Genomic DNA, 19,992 nt, shown 5'->3' on the forward strand with positions numbered 1-19,992 from the left:
TTTGTAAAATAAAAAAAAATTAATTAGCTTTTAAATAAAGGGTGGTATTATATACATAGGTTAAAAAAATTAACGTTATATTTGTATCTCTCGATACCTACATTACAAACATACAATAGTACATTGATTAATTTTAAAATAATGTAAATTTATAAATATTTGGATTAATGAAACACATCATATTCTATATATTCTATTTTAATAAAAGAGATTTGTAACAGGCAAGTTATGTAAAGTGTGTTAATTTAATACTGGATAAGAATTCAAGTACCTAATGCCACACTGATTTTTATCACGTGGTATTCTAATATAACCTTCTTCTCCCCATGAGATACCCCATGAATTTTTTAAAATCCAATAATCTACTCCATCACTGGAGTCATATCCGACAACAAGAACGTCTATATTGGGAAAACCTTCGCACTCAGCATCGTAAATGCCACCTCCAAAAAATCGCAAGTTAGTACCATTGATCAGAGAACTTATTGGTCCAATGGTAGCTAAAAAATAAAAAAAAGTCATTATTTTCAAACGTGTAAACGGATCGCTCAGATAAATATACAATTCTAATAGTTCTCCATTATACTGGTAATTTTAAGTGGGTTTCTATAATAGTCAAGAATTCGAGGCCCATTTTCACCAGTTATTACTAGCAAGCTAATTTTTATTGACAACAATTTGCGTTTGTGGTAGCAACAGGGGTAGCAATGTCAAGTCCTCCCTTTCGAAAATGATTAACGAGGTCATAAAAAATATTTACTAACCAGCTGATTTTTTTTTCTCTTGGATAATCAATATTTACGTAATTTAACAGTTAAGGATATATTTATATAATTTAACACTTTTACCTTAACAATTAAGAAAATTAAAAAATAGAAAATCTCCAGGAGAGGACAGAATATTGGGACGTGTACGAACTCATCACTATATAGCCCCCCATAAAATTATTAGACCCTCGGAGATATAGTAAACTGATCACCGGCATCCTTTGGAGATTGGTAAACTCATCACGGCAGATAGGTAAACTCATCACCGGGATTTTTGCCTGGTTTCTAATGCGAAAGATTGCCTCTTACCTGTTATACTTCTCGTTTATGTGATAATTTAATAAATTCAGAAATTATTTTAAACAAGTGGCTTTAAAATTTAACTGAGATATTAATATGTCTCACAGTGTGGCCTATTAGATGTATCTGCCAATCTTAATGATTTTGGGATCTAAAAATTTAGTTACATAGGATTTCGATAGTGAACTTTAAAATGAAAATATTGGTCAACATGTGCTATTTTTGTTTATATCGGAAGTAGTCCCAACTTCGTTATTTGATTTTCATTGCATTTTTATATTTCTCATCGAATTCTCGAGATAATTTGTTAAGCACACATTCGGTCTAAGTCTTACTGTTTTGGCGTTATTTGACTATCTTGAAAATAATAGACGATTTTGGACAGGAAGTAACTATAAAATATCTAAAAAATAGGAAAAGCTAAAAACTTGAGTGTGCTATTAGTGCGTTGAAGTCGAAGGAAACTTATCTATGTTTCGTGGACCTTAACCCATTTACGGCCAAAGGTGCGTAAACGCAACCTTTATTGTTAATTTTTTTTTGGCCCGAAAATAATTTTTTTAATGTTTTCTTTTTATTGAAGTAGCATCTCAATAGATTGAGGTATATAGTATCATTTTTCTTTTGACAAAAATATTACTTTTTAAATATTTTAAGATTATTATAATTTTGCATAATTTAATGATTTATGCACATCTTCATACAAAAAATTTTTCCGATACTAATTATAAACTTAATTCATATTTTGTATTCTATAATTATAAAAATATGTTGAAATTTTTATTATTCTAAAAACTTATTCATTCATACTTTAAAAATAAGGTCTATAATTGCATGTTTATACGATGGATTCGTATACGCACCTTTGGCCGAAACCATAATATATTTTTTTTGTAGACTAAACAATCTAAAATTACGATCTCGTCAATAGTCAATACACTTCATTGCGTTAAATTTGGTTTTAAACTATGGTGTTTATGTTCTGATACTGGTTATTTGTTCAAATTTATTCCATATGGCGGAAAAACTGAGAAAACATAATAGTTTTAGCTTAGGAACGGCAGTTGTTTTGAATTTACTTTCGATAGTTAAAAACCCACAGCAACATAAAGTTTTTTTCGACAACTTCTTTACGTCATATGCTCTTTTTGAACTATTGAAAGAAAAAGGATTCTTTGCAACAGGAAGAGTAAGGGAAAATTGCACTGCTATGTGTCCTCTAGAAGAAAACAAAATTATGAAAAAAAAAAGGAAAGAGGTTCATATACATGTGCATTCGATTCCAATTTAGAAGTTTTGATGACAAGATGGAACGATAATTCAGTAGTGACTGTAATGACAAATACATGTGACGTTTTACCCCTTATGCAAACTAAACGTTATAACCGTGAAGAACACAAAGAAATTCTTATCCCTCAGCCTAATGTAATTCACCAATATAACCAATACATGGGTGGAGTGGATCTGCATGATAATGGCATTGCGAATTACCGTATTAAAATAAGAGGAAAAAAGTGGTGGTGCCGTTGTTTACTAACATGATTGACAGTATGGTGGTCAATAGTTGGAAAATTTTTAAAATTGCGAATGATTCTAAAATTTCCCAACTGGAGTTTCGTTCGAGATTGGTTCTTAACTTACTAAAATATAGTGGACATGCAGAGAATAGTGAAGAATCCGCTACATCATTGTCAAACTCAGTATATGGACGTCCATCTAAATTTGCTTTACCAGATGAAACTAGATTCGACAATATTGGCCACATTATAAAAAGAGACGATAATAGTGCAAGAAGAAAATGTCGGATGTGCAAAAGTAATACTATTTATTTATGTAAAAAGTGTACAGTGCATCTACACCCCGAATGTTTCGAAAATTTTCATCTTAAAATTTAATTTACAGTTAAGATACAATATGTTCCTTTTTTAAAAATTGTATGCGTATTCGGCCAAAGGTGCGTATACGCACCCATCTGTTTTTCCTTTCATGAGAAAAAAAAAATCTTTTTGGTTGTAAATTAGTCTTAATTTATGTGTTTTTAATCCAATCTAATAAATCAATTGTCAAATTTCTCTTTGTTTATTATCTCGGCCCTTAATGGGTTAAGAAAGCATTTGAGCGGGTCAAATTAAAGGACATTATCCACTTATTGTACGCAATAGGAATAATTAAAACGATTGAAAATATCTAGCAAAACAACGCAAAAAAGTAGTCCTCTATTGTTCAAGTTGATTATGGATGAAAAAATGAAAAAAGTAAGACCTTAAAAGGTATATCAAAGGGGAGAAAAACAACTTAAAATAATCTGCTATGCAGTCAACGAAATACTACTACTCTCTCAAAGTGAAGATAATTTACAACGTATGCTGCACCAATTTAATATAACCGCCAGAAAATTTAATATGTTAATTTCCCAAAAAGACAAAATGCATGGTTAGAACAGCAAATTTCCTAAAATGTAAATTAGATCTTCTTCTTCTTCTTCGTCTAGCCATTCACGTCCACATCTGAACATAAGCCTCTTCAAGTCTTCCTTTCCATTGTTTTTTATTGTACGCTACTTGTAGCCAATTTTTCCCGGCAGTCCTTTTCAGATAATCTGTCCATCTCATAGGAGGTCTGCCTCTGGGTCTTTTGTGTTGGTATGGTCTCCAGGTTAAAATTGATCTGTGCCATTTGTTTAGATCGCTCCTAGCTACATGTCCAGCGTATTCCCATTTCAACTTTAATGATTTTTGCACCACATCGGTGACTTTGGTTTTCTGTCTTATCCACGTGTTTGTTTTCTTGTCCTTAAGTGATATACCTAGCATTGCTCTTTCCATCGCGTGTTGAGTGACTCTAAGTATATTCATATTCTTTTTTGTAATTGTCCATGTTTGTGCCGCATAAGTTAATATCGGAATAATGCATGCATCAAAAACTTTAGATCTAAGATGTAATTGAATTTGTTGATTTCTGAGTATATAGTTCAGTTTATCGAATGCTGCCCAAGCTAACTTTCTTCTTCTTTTTATTTCTTCAGTTTGAATTTCCCTATTCAGTATTATTTTTTGTCCTAGGTATATATATTCTTGCATTCCGAAGACACCGTGACAATAATAAACGATAAAGTTATAGAAAAAGTTGAAGAAATTAGATCTATAAATCCGATTATACAACAACAACAACAATGATCGGGTGTTAAATATTGGCGATATTTTAGTTGTTTTTTCTCGGTTGACCGTTTTTAACAAGACGTTAATGAAAAAGTCAGATTTTTTTTTTAATTTTAGCGTCAGGTCGTTAAAATTACCATTACTAAGCAGAAATAATACCTAACTAATGTACTAAAAAGCAATTTAAAAAAAAGGACTTAGCGTGACGTATAAAACTGATATACTTACAGTAGACTCGCGATTATCCGAGCTAATTGGGACCGCGCATACCTCGGACACCGAAAACCTCAGTTAAACATAGTTAAAATATATAGATAGAAAAACATTTACATACTGTTTTAAAAGGGTCTTTGTTATATTTCTGTATCAACTTCTGGCCTGGTTTTGAGGCTGTGATGTTGCGAAAACGCTGAAAATGAAGGACATCGGTAGAAGTTGACTCTTCTTAGGCAGCTCCAATCGCCTTCAATCCTTCCGAGTAAGATATTTTCTCGATTATCTCATCTGGGTCATCGTCAGTGACATTGTGTGCGTTGATAACCATGTCGGCAATTGTATTATCAGTCAGTTTCATTTGCTGATATTGCATAATCCACTCGTTGACTTCTTTATTATTTATCGGCAGTTCCGTTGGTAACTGATTAGCGAGATCTACAATTTCAACAATACAGTTATTGTTATCTTTTCCATCACTTTTCGCTTCAATTTGAAAAATCTGTCGCCATGACTTTTTCAAAGTTGTTACTTTAACATTATCCCACGCTGAAGCTATTTGGTAAAACATATCCTTAACGATGATTTTTTTAATTGCTGCTGTCACAGTCATTCCCTCATCCAACCAGGTCAACAACACTTGGAGAAGCCTTCGACGATAGTTCCGTTTTATAGCCTCTAAAACTCCTTGGTCCAGAGGTTTAATGAAAGATGTGACGTTTGGTGGCAAGAAAACGGCTTTAATGTCACCGCTAGCTAACGAACTTGCTTCTAGATGAGATGACGCGCTGTCCAAAAAAAGAATAGCCTTTCTTGGTAGGTTTTTCTTTTTTAAGTAGGCTTCAACAACGCAAACAAATTTGTCTAAAAAACAATATTTTAAAATTTGGCAATCTATCCACGCACCACGTTGATTCCTGTACATAGTGGGTAGGCAATTTACCTAAATATTTTTAAAAACCCTTGGGTTCTCCGATTTTGCTACACATCAAAGAGTTACTCGTTCTTTCTTTTTCTTCTTTTGGTGCCTATCCTCTGTGGATGTTGGCAATCACGTTGGTCCATCTGATGTTCTTCAACCACGATGTCTTTCTGCGCCCTTGAGATCTTTTACCTTCTATCTTGCCTTGTAAAATTAGTTGAATTAGTTGATACTTCTCAATGCGCATCAGATGCCCTAAGTATGTTATCTTTCTGATTTTCATGATACGCATAATTTCCAGATCTTTATTCATACGTTGGATCACGGTGTTGTTTGTAACATGATGGATATAGAAAATTCTGAGCATGCGGCGGTAGCACCACATTTTGAAGGCTTCTAATCATTTGGATGTTGCCTCCGTCAACGTCCAGGCTTCAACTCCATATAAAAGGGTAAAAAATACATAGCGTCTCAAGACTTGTGTTCTTATATCAACTATAATTGCATATTACATAAAATCTTCCTGAAGCGATTGAAGACAGCTCTCGCCTTTTTTATACGACACCTTATTTCCCGTGAGTGGTCCCATTCCTTATTTAGGCTGCATTCAAGGTATGTAATGTTGTCGATTATTTTCAATGGTTCATCAATAGCTGTGAATTGGTGCTGTATTACTTTGTTTCTACTTATTATAAGAAATTTGGTCTTCTTACAGTTTAATTTCATGCCGTATCTGTCACAGGCTTCCCCTACACGGTCTATTAATGTTTGCAGATCCTCCGCATTATCAGCAATCAAAACCGTATCGTCCGCATATCTTAAATTGCTTATGATTTCACAATTAATTTTTATACCTTCTCTTAAACCATCAATAGCTTCCCTGCACAGCATTTCCGAGTAAGTATTGAACACCGTCGGTGATAAAATGCAGCCCTGACGTACTCCCCCTTTTATCGTGAATTCTTGTGAGGTTTCATTGTCTACTCGTATAGTTGCCCTTTGCTGTAAGTATAAATTTTTAATTAGGCGTAAATCTTTGTCATCAATACTAGATTCTTTCAGTATCTGAAATAATTTTTGATGTTACACCTTGTCAAATGCTTTTAAGTCCATAAAGCATGCGTACACTTCGCAATTTACGTCTTGAGCTTTTTGTATCAATAATTGTATGGAAAATAGATCCTCCCACGTTCACAGTCTGCTTCTAAACCCAAACTGAACACTGCTAATGTGTTCTTCAAGTTTTCTATATATGCGAGATTAAAAAACAGAAAGAAGGATTTTGAGTGCATGGCTCATTAAGCTTAAAATTCTGTAATCAGAGCATCTGGCGGCATTTGTCTTTTTGGGGAGAGGAATGAAGGTGGAAACTAGAAAATTTGTAGGAAAATCTGTAGTTTCATAGATTTTGTTCAGTAGACCCGTTAGGAGTTTGAGTTGATTGTTTTCAAATAGTTTCAATATTTCAGCTTGTATGTTATCAGGTTCAGGTGCTTTGTTGGTTTTTAGTATCTTTATTGCATATGTTACTTCACTGAGCGTTATTTCTGGTTCTGAACACCCAGAAATACTGACTTCTGTCTCTTGCTTTTCCTTAAATAATTCTTCTATGTATTGCCTCTTTTTCTCAAGTATTTTCCCATTTTCGTAGAGCAGATTGTTATTTGCATTTTTGTATCCAGGCGCAGTTTTTTCACTTTGGGCTGCCAGTTTTTTGGTTGGAAGAATTCTAAAATTGAGACCCATTTCGTAGCAATTGAAGATTTGGTCTGACGTGAGGCCATGCTCTAAAATGAGATTACTCAATTTTAAATTAAATGGCTCAATTTCAGATGAATCGACCGAAAGTTGGTCACCCGAAATGTTCAGTTGTCGAATGCCATACCTCTTCTTCCATCTGCCGAGCCAACCATCACTTGCAGTAAAAAATTCTTCATCATCCTTAAACCGTTTGTGAAACCCGAATGGGACTTCCCAACCCTCGAAGATTAGAAAATCATAAAAATAAGGCTTTAGAAGTCAGTTCCTATTCTCTTTTATTTAAAGTTTTCGGCAACAAATTACTTCTACCATTTATTAACGCATTGTTCAATATCTTTTCGTTAACGTCTCCAATCTCCCACAGCCACTTCTCCAACACCTAGGTCAGCAGCAACCTTCTTTACTAACTCATCCTTATTAAAGCATTTTATAGCACTTAATTTTGATTCTAAAGAAACCACAACTTGTTTACATTTTAAACTCGTACTGCATTTCAAGTTAAGTAGAAATTGCATACTTGATCCCGCTCTCTAAGCTAATTTATTACATAATTTGTTATTTTCAATTACTACCTCGGTTAATCCAGAGGCTCAGTTAGTCGAGACTCGAATAATCACGAGTCTCGTATAATTTGAACTAAAGTTTGAATAAGCCAACAAACCGATGTAATAGTAAACCACAGCTGATGTAGAAATATGTAACTCACCCACAGCATTATAAAGCGTAGTTTCATTTGCATTGAGTTCTACATGTCCTTTAGTAGCAGCAAGAATTGGATTTGTGATTACATCTTTTAAACAGTCTGTATCGATACCTCTATACGGATATTGGTCTTCTGAGCATAAACCTTGTGATTCTACGTCATAAAATGACCAAGTTGCCATTCCACTTTCGCATCCTTGGTTCCAACCAGAGCAATCCAACAATTCTTGTGCACTTAAGTTAACCAACTGATTGGTATGTATGGCAAGTTGTCCTTCAAGTGATCCGCACTAAAAGATAGAAATAATAATATACACAAGGTAAATAAATATAATAAAATAATACAATTTTAAATAAAATTGTAAAGAAATGGTAAAAATAACTAATAAGTTTCTGCTTTTTTTATTTCTTTAAAAGTTAAATAGACCAATTAAGAAAATGAAACTAAAATTTTAAAAATTTATAACAAATTACATAAGAGGCTATAAAACGGTTAGAGGAAATTGAAATGTAGTGCTACCGACGCGTCGGTATGTATGTTAAGGGTCTCATGTATACACCATACAACTAGCATAATTATTCTCCAGAGACTAAGAAAATACAAAGAAAGTATTCACACCGTAAAGAACACAAAATTGGCTTAATTCTGTCATATTATGCATAAGAGTAAATACCGACTTCTACAGTTGTTCTTACAAGGCAAGATTGAGGGCAAGAGAGTCTCTGGATGCAGACGTATATTCTGGCTGGCCAATCCTGGAAAATGGATTTTTTTAACGTTCTTCTTCTTCTAGTATCGCCTCCACTAATAAAAGTTGGTTGTGACCATTGCAAATTAGTCTCTATCTGCTGCTTTTCTTAAAAGCTTCTGAGTATTCAACCCGGTCCAGTCGCAAATGCTTTTCAACCAACATATTTGTCGTCTACAAGGACCCATTTTTCCTTCGATTTTACCCTTCATAATCAGCTGCAACAAATCGTATTTCTCATTTCTATGTGCCCTAAATATGCTGTCTTTCTCCTTTTAATGGTGGTCAAAATTTTTCTCTCTCTTCTCATTCTGTTCATTTAAAAAATTCTTCTTAAAATTCACACCTTAAAACCTTCCAGCTTTTTCATTAAGTCAAAATAAATAGTCCAATCTTCGGTATTATAAAGAAGAATAGACTGGATATAACATTTTACCATCCGATATCGGATTTGCAGATTAACTCTTTCGTTACTTAGAAATTTTCTCATCGTCAAAAAGGTTGCTCTTGATTGTTCTATTCTTAATCGAATTTCTCATTTTGGATTTAGGTCTTCACTAATCCAGACTCTTAAGTACTTCATTTTGTTCACTTGTTCAATATTTTCATTTTTTATTTGCGATATTCACTGTATCGTCGGCATAACGAATGTTATTTATATTTTCACCATTTATCTTGATCCTTTCTGTACAGTTTTCAAGTGCTTGTGTAAATAACTCTTGGGAGTATGTATTAAATAGTAATAGTGAAAGTACGCAGCCTTGTCTCACACCTCTACTTATTTTTTGCACATCCATGCTATTTTCATCTAGTGTTACCACAGCCTGTTGGTTCTAATAGAGAGTTCTTACTATGTTAATATCATTTTATCATTTTTGTCGAGTCCTCTTTGCTTTAGGCATTCCATGAGAATGTTATGTTTACCTTTGTTGAAAGCTGTCTCATAGTCTATAAATGTGATGAAAAGATCTTTTTGTTGGTCTCCTTTTGTTGGACATTTTTGAGCAAGATTTGTGAAACTATACAGAGCGTCTACTGTTTCGAACCCATTACCAAAGCCGTGTTAAGGTTAACTGATCTATTTCAATCTGCAGTGAATATAATAAGATGGGTCAATGTTGTCGCCAACATCACTAGAAGTTAAGCACCTTTAGAAGAAGAAGATTAAATTACAATTTCATTACATTTGGAAATATAATCAAAAGATCAAATAAGTAAAATACTAAATATTACACAGCAAATATACAATAGAAGTAGACTGCTGTATTAATATGTTTATAAAAGTTTTTTCCTGATATCTTTACTATGCAATCAGTAGAACTACTTGCCAGCTAAATTTTCTTCAGAGTTTTTAAGGAAGCCTTACATGTGACGAAACATGAAAATGAAAAAACACTGATTGTGGACCTATTTTTAATGTGTTTAAAATAAATATTCAAATATATACTTTGTTATACTTACAGCACTAAAAGCATAACCGGCACAACAGATTAGATCAAAGTCAAAAACACTTTTAACAGATGTAACGGCATTTTTCTCTCTCCAATCTATAGATGTTGGAAGGTCATCAGTAACTTCCAAATCAACTCTACCTTCGACATTTTCAAACAACTTATTTGTGGAAGTATTATTTTTATTAATCAACTTATTAAATTCTTTATCAGTCCAGTCAGCAAACTCGGTGATTTTCAAATAGTAGGAAGATTCTCCGCGATGATATTTTACATTGTGTTTTTCAATTTCACGTAAATTTTTTTTAAATATTTGAAAACGGAATTGGTCTTCTTTTACTTTATAACTTCTAGAGTAATCTACCTAAAAAATAAAAAACTTTTCTACATCTTATATACAGAAGAGAGTGACAAAAAGATACTAGTTTAAAATAATCAGGTCCGTGTTACAGACTCTGCTAGTATCTAGTTAAAATCTAAAATCTAGATCCAAAAGTTTTATCTCAACATAACTCCTCATCTAAGCAAAAATCTTTGGCGAATTAGTTTCTTGTACCCATACAGAATATACCGAAATAACTGAAATGACAGTTAAGATTTGATTTCACGTAGGTACAGTGCGTTTGTGTATCCGCTTATACGTATTTCATCCTAGCAGAAATCATCAGAGCGACTAAAAATTTGATAAATTTTGGTTAAAGTTTGAAAACAAAAATCAAAATGCTGCCGACAAAAATCAAAATTCATTTCAAAGGTGAAAAGTGCAACGTGTCTACAAATTGTTTGTTTTATTGCAATGGAATGGAATAGAAATTGGAAATTTTCAACCCTTACAACCACCCTTATGACAAAAATGAATTAAAAAATATTTTTATCGGTTTGAAACATTTCTTGAGTGCATTTTATTTAACGAAAATTAATTTTTTGCATATAAAATAACTTTTTATTATAATTTCAACATTTCAACCCTCACAACCAACCCCTTTTTTTTAAATTAATTTAATATATTTTTATTGGTCTGAAACATTTCTTGAGTGCATTTTATTAAACAAAAATTAATTTCTTGCTTATAAAATAACATTTTATTATAATTTCAACATTTTAACCCGCACAACCACCCCCTTTGTCAAAAATGAATTAAAAGATATTTTTAACGATTTGAAACATTTTTAGAGTGCATTGTGTGTAGACAAAAACTAATTTTTTACTTATAAAATGAGCCTACTTTTTTCAACCCTTACAAGCACCCCTTTTGATGAAAATAAAATCCTTAAATCCTTAACTTAGACATGGACATAAATAGAAAAAATTTAGTTTATAATATATTACAATTTTTTTATTTTCCAAAAAACTAAAAATAAATAATATTTATATAAAACGAGGTATAAAATAAATGAATATCTATTCATCATCGGAATCATAATTTTCACCGTCCAATTGGTCTTCGTTTACTGGAGGACACTTTTGGCAATTGTCACCACAGCATGTACAACATGCATAAAAAAAACGATTTTACAGGTAATTTAACAGGCTATAAGTATAGGAATGTTAAATCATTCTAAATTCCTTCATGTTTAAAGGGTGAAGGGTCAAAGGGTCGGAGACCAGTGGTTCATGCGCTATAAAGCAAACTTCAAACAACTATATCTCCGTTATTTTTTAAGCTACAAAAAAAATTTAAAAATGAAAATTTTTGTTGAAAAAAAACCTATTTTTTGTCATCTTTTACGTATCTTTTATAGTTTTGAAGTTAATATAAAAAAAAAAGATTTTTTTTTTAATATTTACAAAAAAAAATGTAATCATACTTTTTTCAAAAACTGGGTATTCTACAGTGGCTAAACTTTTGGATCATACAAAAAACACTAAAATAAAGTGAATTATATAAGGAAAACAATTTATTTGAATCCTAGTGAACATGACGTTAGTTTTATTGCGTTTTTTTTTACAAAAATTTGAGAAACCCATCGTTTTTTTGATCGTATCTCACGTACAGTTGGTGCAAAGTACTTTTACTACCGCTCATTTTAAAGGTCTTTTCGTGCTCTTCTAAAAATATTATATGAGTTTTTGTCGAAAAATGTACCCGTTTTCCGTTATTTAACGTTAAATACTCGTATTGAAAGACAAAAACAAAAACAAACCTTCTTTGAACAGCCATAACTCAGTTAATATTGAACTGAAAATATTTATTAAAAAGCCAATCTTTTTGTTTTTTTATGAGCTTTAATTTTATTTGTTACACTTTTTTTGATAAAACTCTTAGTTTCAGAGTTATTCTTAAAAAATCTTTGAAAAACATGTTTTTTTTTAACGAAAAATGACACTTTTCAACAGTGAATAACTCAAAAAGTATTGATCTAGCGAAAAAAATGTTTACTATATTTTTTGTTTGAAATTTGTCCTTTTATCGAATAGCGTGGTTATTTTGAGTGAAAAAGCTTCCACCCTCGAAAAGGGGTGGCAAACACCCCCAGGGTGGAAGCGCACATCGGCACTATATAACTTTTGTTGCTTGAGTAATTATTTACCAACACACAAAATTTCAAATGAATCGATTCAGTTATAAAGAATTCGGAGGTAAAAACCCTCCTGAGGTAACTGATCTATTAACACCTACTTGTGCAATGGAAAACAAGCAATTTTACATGTTTTATTTAAGCATAAGGTAAATATAAAAATTTCCTCATTTTTCACAAAAAAAGTATAACTTTTGATTTCGACCATATTTTCAAACGTTTTAAACAGCATATTGAAGCTGAATGGTTCTATAATTTTATAATTTTATTTTATAATTTTACTATAGACTGCATATAATCGCTTAATGCAGGTGAGTCTTGAAATTTCAAGGAAGACCTTCGAAAAAGATAACAATGCGCTTCGCTCGAGTATGGTGAGTGGTGACCTTTTCCAGGGCGATCAAAATACGACTTTCGACTTAATACTACAGTCATGTACAAAATTCCTCCTATATTCACCAATTTTTACCGTAATTTGCGCATTCCTATTTTTCATCCTATGTAGTATTGCTCATTTATAAGTAATTATCAGATTATTTTAACCACAAAAACACCTATAAAATGACATTGCATAAATATTATCAATACTTACCAAATTTACACTTATTACACATATTTCATATGTACTTGGTTGCATCTACGCAGCCGCTGTGAAAATTGTCACTCGCTGGCAGTACTCGGGCGAACTGCATTGTTTACTTTTTTCGAAGGTATCCCTTAAAATACCAAGACTTGGCTGCATAAGGCGACTATATGCAATTGAAAAATGGTGAAGCCGTCATATTTGAATTTATACTTTATGTAAAACATTTAAAACTGATTCTTTTTGATTTCATAAGTACGTACTTAAAAACTATAAATCTTCATCTACAAATTCTACCTAATGTCGTCTTTGTGGAAGTACTCACCATGACGTAAGATCTTTTGTAATGTGAAAGTTTAAATTCAGCGTTTTTAAGCATATTTCAAATACCTCAAATTTATTTTTAAAACCTAAAATCGAAATTTAATGTTATGTGTTTTGAAGAGTGGGCTGTAACAATGGAACTTTTATAGCGGCCGGTCATGGAAGTAATAAATTTTATTGATCTCATGAGAATCATAAAAAATGGCAGAAATCGCGCAATGTTTATTTATTTAACAGCTTTATTTAATTATTTACCAGCAATATTGAAACTGAATTGAACTGAATTGAACTGAAACTGAGTTGACAAAAATTTTATTTAGAAAATTGATTTCATGCGCGTATTCCACCTACAATTTTGGGGTTTTTAGGGGGAATCGAGGGAGTAGGACTGGTAAACATTTTTGCTTCTTTTTTGGAGTTTCAAAATTGACATTTACATTAAAATTCAGCTTGTTGGTATAATTTTTAGTGGTCACATCTCTGACCACCTAACTATATATGCTTATTCATTTTCTCGGATTTCTTAGCAGCTTTTTTAGCATCCATTCATATTTTAAAGGTATTCATTCTACGTTTCGAACGCATAATTAATATAAAATTAGTAAATAATATACTGTGGTGCAAAATTAACTGGGGGTTTAGATCGAAACTTGTTTAATTTGTTTGAAATTGTATTTTATGCCTTATAAGCGACAAGTTTTTTTCTTGTTTGAACCTGTTTAGATGTTTTTTGCGAACAAAAACACTTTTACACATACGTTTTGTTATTAATGTGAAATATTGGCTTAGTATTAATTTAGGTTTATTGTGGTACTGTACCTGATTATAAGTTCGGCTGTAGGTTTTTGATTGTCTCCTGTTTAAAACTTGCATTAAAAAAATTATGACACCAGAAGAAGTAGCACAAGCTATTGCTTTACAGGATGATGGGCGGAGCATTCGTTACATCGCAAATGCTTTAGGAATTTCTCGAAGTACAGTGTTTGATGCAATACAAAGATTTCGGGTGGAAACAGGACAATACACCAGGAGACCAGGTCAAGATAGACAAAGAACCACAAGTCAAGTTGAAGATCGCTTTCTTAGGTTACAAGAATTACGCGATCGTACATTATCAGCACCAGTACTTGTTCAACGATTAAATGATGTCTATAGAAACACAGTTTCCATTTATACCGTTCGAAGACGCTTAAATGAATATGGATTAAGATCCAGAATACCTGTCACGGGACCTCTATTAACAGCAGATCATCGGAGGCAACGTTTACACTTCGCTCGCGAACATCTTAATTGGAGTGTTGACGATTGAAGTGCTGTGCTTTTCACGGATGAATCAAGATTTAATAGATACTCATCGGATGGACGGCACAGAATATGGAGATGAACTGGTGAACGTTATCAGCAATGTTGTTTTGCTCCGAGAGTTCAATTTGGTGGAGGTGGTATAATGGTGTGGGCAGTCATTTCCCTAGAGGCTCATACAGAACTTGTTACAATTCAAACAATTCAAGGGGGCAGTTTGAACGCTCAAAGGTATATTCAGCAATGTTTGGAAGATCATGTACTGCCATTTGCCCCATTTATTGGAGAAAACTTTCGTCTAATGCAAGATAATGCTCGTCCGCACATCGCAAGAATAACACGGGATTACTTGGATGAAGTTGGAATTCGTTTATTACCATGGCCGCCAAGAAGTGCAGACTTAAATCCAATAGAGCATGCATGGGATATTCTGGGACGACGTATTCGACGTAACCATGGTGAGTTTGAAACCATGAATGATTTGGAGCAAGCAGTTCGTGACGAATGGGAGCAAATCCCTCAAGCAGACTTTGCTATCTTGATCCGAAGTATGCCTGATCGAATAAGGGCCGTAATTAGGGCTCGTGGAGGTAATACACTCTACTAAATATTGTTTTCCATAAAAATTGTTTATATTAAAATAAAAAATAATATTTTTTTCTTTGCGGATTTTGAAATTTTTTGAATTGTTTATTGTTTTTTCTGAGTAACATTCTTGAGATGTAATAAATTTAACTTTTAAATTTTGTCTATTATTAAATACTTAATTGAGAACATCTTAAACTCTTTTAAACTCCAGTTTTTATGAAAAATCATAAGTGTCCGGTTAATTTTGCACCCCAGTGTACATATAGAATAGAATACATAGAATAAAAAATCATAGTAATGTAAATATTTTTTACTCTTGTTTTGTTTTAAGCTAACTATAATTTCTTACCTTAAATGAATTCCATGCATCTTCATCTGATAGTGCATAAACTGCCAAAAAGACAGTTGCAAAAATAATTATCGTTTTCATCGAAAAATTATCTGTAAATTGCCTGAAAATTATTAGAATATTAAACGTTAAACTATTTCATAACCTAATACAACTAAGTTACATAACTGCTTTAACCACACAATGAACTGTAAGCAGTTCTACATATAAAAAAAATTAATCTGTATCTCATATCTGAGACACATTTTACTAAACACTTATGTATACAGTTAAATGGATATAAAGTTTATCATACTATACATCGCCATAATGCAGCAAAATGATAAATATCTAACTGAACAAGTACAAGGCAAAATAGTCTCTATTTAGTTTAAGACTCACATTTTTAATATAACTTCGGTTATTGTCCTCCTAGACATTCCATCAATAGAGAGCAATATATGGAGTTTATGAAAATTTTGGGCACGAGATGCATTATTGGTGGTTACTTTTCTATGATTAAAAGAACTATTATCGGCTATTTAACAACACAACTGTAAAACAATATCTACTGGTAGGCCAACATACTGCCCTACTGATAGATATAAAATTCCTGATGTCTTTGACTTCTTTATCTTCAAAAATATCTCAGCAAACTATCTTCAGGTTTATATTGACTGGGAAATAAACTCTGATCACCAAACTATGGCTTTATTTGTGAGTAATACATTCATCGGAAAAGGGAGCAATTCTGCCCAAATTAAATAAAGACTCATTGGGAACGTTTTAAATTAAGTCTTAATTTGAAACCAGCCTGCAATAATCTGGTTGTTCAATATCTTGATGCTGAAATCGAAATATCCATGAAAAATATTCAGCAATCAGCATGAGAAAAATACTGTCATAATAACTCTGCGAGTAAAAACAAATAATAATTATCTAAAGAAAATAAGAAATCTCATAACAGAAAAAAGAAACTAGGAAAAAAATGACTGCAAATTAGGTCTCGATAAGATAAAATTCGTTTAAATATTGCCACCCTACAATTAAATAGAAATTAGTATAGAAGATGGTAGTAAAGTCATAAATAGTAAACAGAAGCCGTAGAGAATTGATGTCCATCTGGAAAACAAATTTAGACTTAATGATAATCAAGTAGAAAAACATAGATGGGGGAGTCATACCAGATAAAAGAAAAAACAACCGCAACATTGCCTAGAGAAGTTGCAACAGCGATAAAAAAAAATAAAAACCGCAATAAGCTTCGAGATATGATCTGATCCCTGGAGAAATATTTAAAAACTTACATAAAGTAATAGTCAAGCTGGATCTAGAAAGTGGTAGAAGTTATAATGATCTCGAAACCAGGAAAATCTTCTAACGAAGTATCATTCTATAGACCAATATCACTATTCCCGGTGGTATGTAAATTGTTTTAAAAACATCTACTGAAAAGATTGAAACCAATGGTAGATCGAAAAAATCTGATAACTGTAACTCAGGGTTTCGATAAAGTTTGTTATAAAGATTTAAACTACAAATTAGAAACTGTAACGAATTAACAATATTCAGAGAAGTTAAAGTTATTTGTACACCGATTTAGGGGAGTTTAAAGCTGGCGTGTCACAAGGAAGCGTATTATGCCCAGCGCTGCATCTTCTATATACGTATAATATTCCAGAATAAGAATAAACCACCACTATTGCCACCTTTATATATGACATATCCAGGTATGAGACACAAGTGAGGAAGTGCCTGACAAGCTGCAAACATCGCCTAATAAAATACATTCATGAACCACAAAATGACGAATCGAATTAAATGGAATCAAGTCAAACTATAACAATTTTACAAATAAAATAATTCAAAATTTATCAGCTCCAATAAATAATATCCAAATTCCTTATACAATGCAGTAAAATATCTGGGTATCAGCTTATACGCGAGACTGCACTGGAAAGTACACGCCAAAAAGAAAAGAGAAAAGGCATTCGATATAAGAAAACGTATTGGATAATTGGGAGAAATTCTGCATTATCCATTCATAAAAAATTGTTAGTCTATAAGGAAATACTTAAAAGAGACTTTAAGGAAAAAGATACGTATGGGTAGGTATATAGTTATTAACTCTGGATTTGTGCCAAAGCTGGTAATGTAATTATCCAAAGATTTCAGAACAAACTACTAAGGAATATCGTTGATGTCTCGAGGTACGTGAACAACAGTGACCTTCATTGGAACCTGAGAATAGAAACTATGGATAGAATGACAGATAAAGTGACTTTAAGAGGCAACAAACTCTGGATTTGTGCCAAAGCTGGTAATATAATTATCCAAAGATTTCAGAACAAACTACTAAGGAATATCGTTGATGCCTCGTGGTACGTGAACAACAGTGACCTACACTGGAACCTGGGAATAGAAACTGTGGATAGAATGACAGATAGAGTGACTTTAAGAGGACAACAGCAAGTAATGAGCAGAGGCTTCATAATTGAGATATTGAGAGAATTATCAAGAACTATTCCCATATATATTCCCACATTCTAAATTTTCAGGTATTTATTATGTCTAAGTTTTTTCTAAAACGTTTAATTATAGCTCCCAAAGGGTCACTCTGTATTTATACATTGTTTAAATCAAAAAATTAGGTGATTAGGCGTTTCTTGCCTTTTGTTTTAATATGTTCATGGCTACATAAAATCGAGTATATGGTTGAAATGGTATTGAAGTAGACATTTCAATAAAAGTACAATATACATATTAATAAAAAATTACAAACATTAAATTTCAAATATTTTTATTGTAAATTAGGTTAAAATGTAATATACAAAAAAATATATGTATCTACTTACGTTTTTAAACAATATGCACTAAAAATTAAAACCAAAGAATTTAGCATGTACTATTTTTATCTTATAAATCATAAGTATGTAGATAAAGATAACTTCTAGAAACGTTTTTGGAAAAGTACAATATGTACATATTTTATTACAACATATTTAATTATATATTGAGTCAAAGAAAAGACTGATGTCGTCATATAATTTTAAAATGACAATAAATCTATCATATTCCAACGTATTGTTCTGTCCCATTCTAAAGAGTTGTTCTAGATGTTGTACTTATATGGAATCCGAAATGTAATTCGAAAGGTCGAAAACAAATGTAAAATCTAATTCTCGTTATACTCCAGTAGTCAGAGACGAAAAAGCCACTGAACCTCTAAAAATCATATCAACCTAATTTTTAACAAAAACTTCTTCTTCTTCTTCATGTGCCGAGCTCGATTATCGAGCGTTGGCTATCAAATTGGCTATAGTAATTTTGTTGACGGCAGCTCGGAAAAGAGATGCAAAGGATCTGTTAAACCAATCTCTCAGGTTTCTAAGCCATGACGTTCTTCTTCGACCTGGCCCACTTCTTCCGTCTACCTTGCCTTGTATTATTAAATGGAGTATATTATATCTCTCTTGGTGGCGCATAACATGGCCAAAATATTCCATTTTGCGATTTTTAACTGTTTTGACGACTTCCGTAACTTTTCCCATTTGAGCAAAACAGCTTCGTTACGAACTCTATCCACCCAACTTATTCGTAGGATTCTCCGATATACCCAGATTTCAAAGGCTTCCAGTTTCTTGAGAAGTGTCCAACCTTCGATACCATACAAAAGAGTAGAGGACACATAACATCTCACTAATCCAACTTTCAGACTTAAAGAAACATTGTTTCCACATAAAAGTTTCTTCAACTTAAAGAATGCAGCTCTGGCCTTCTCTATCCGTATTCTAATTTCTTTCCTCATGTCCCAGTTCTCATTTAGATTACAACAAAGGTAACCACAACCAAGTGATACTGTTAGTTCTCTCCAGTTGTTCGCCATAAGCTGTTACCACTTCCGGTTGTATTGGCGTTTTACTGACGACCATCACCTTTGCCTTTGCAGTGTTTAGCTTAAGGCCATATTCATCACACGTTGTGGTAATCCTATTAATTAGATGTTGAAGTTCTTTGTAATTGCTTCCAATTAACACTGTGTTATCCGCATATCTCAAATTATTAATATTGACGTCATTCATTTTTATACCACATTGAACATTATCCACTGCTTTATTGAAAACGAACTCAGAATAGATGTTAAATAGTAGCGGGGACAAAATGCAGCCCTGCCTTACTCCTCTTTGTATTTGAAGCACTTCAGAGGTGTCCCGGCCAATCCTGATGTTTGCACGTTGATGCCAGTAAAGATTTTTAATAATGCGTAGGTCTTTATTATCAATACCTACCTGCTGAAGAATGGCTATCATTTCAGTATATTTTAC

The 19,992-nt window shown here is 32.5% G+C and overlaps 1 protein-coding gene across 2 annotated transcripts; it reads right to left on the reverse strand.

The window, feature by feature from the left end:
- Nucleotides 1-182: 182 nt before the first annotated feature.
- LOC140446201 (cathepsin L-like proteinase) lies at nt 183-18,637 on the reverse strand. 2 transcript variants are annotated; one of them, XM_072538738.1, is made up of 5 exons: nt 18,523-18,637; nt 15,689-15,791; nt 10,034-10,387; nt 7,828-8,113; nt 183-500 (listed from the first exon to the last, which is right to left on the reverse strand). In XM_072538738.1, exons 1-5 carry the CDS (start codon nt 18,567-18,569, stop codon nt 241-243), a joined length of 1,050 nt encoding a protein of 349 aa, XP_072394839.1. In that variant the 5' UTR covers nt 18,570-18,637; the 3' UTR covers nt 183-240. The 2 variants fall into 2 exon arrangements, with proteins under 2 accessions (XP_072394839.1, XP_072394840.1); XM_072538739.1 differs by lacking the exon at nt 18,523-18,637 and adding an exon at nt 16,070-16,122.
- Nucleotides 18,638-19,992: the final 1,355 nt, after the last annotated feature.

This window comes from Diabrotica undecimpunctata, chromosome 7 (assembly GCF_040954645.1).
Source record: "Diabrotica undecimpunctata isolate CICGRU chromosome 7, icDiaUnde3, whole genome shotgun sequence".
In the NCBI taxonomy this organism is placed as follows: domain Eukaryota; kingdom Metazoa; phylum Arthropoda; class Insecta; order Coleoptera; family Chrysomelidae; genus Diabrotica; species Diabrotica undecimpunctata.

What these genes read in the sequence shown, in the direction of transcription:
- LOC140446201 (XM_072538738.1), bottom strand. Translation starts at nt 18,569, where the DNA reads ATGCTAAATTCTTTGGTTTTAATTTTTAGTGCATATTGTTTAAAAAC. An exon ending in AGTGCATATTGTTTAAAAAC is followed by an intron (nt 15,792 to 18,522) that starts GTAAGTAGATAC and finishes AATAATTTTCAG; the next exon opens with GCAATTTACAGATAATTTTT. An exon ending in TACGCTTTATAATGCTGTGG is followed by an intron (nt 501 to 7,827) that starts GTGAGTTACATA and finishes TTTATTTTTTAG; the next exon opens with CTACCATTGGACCAATAAGT.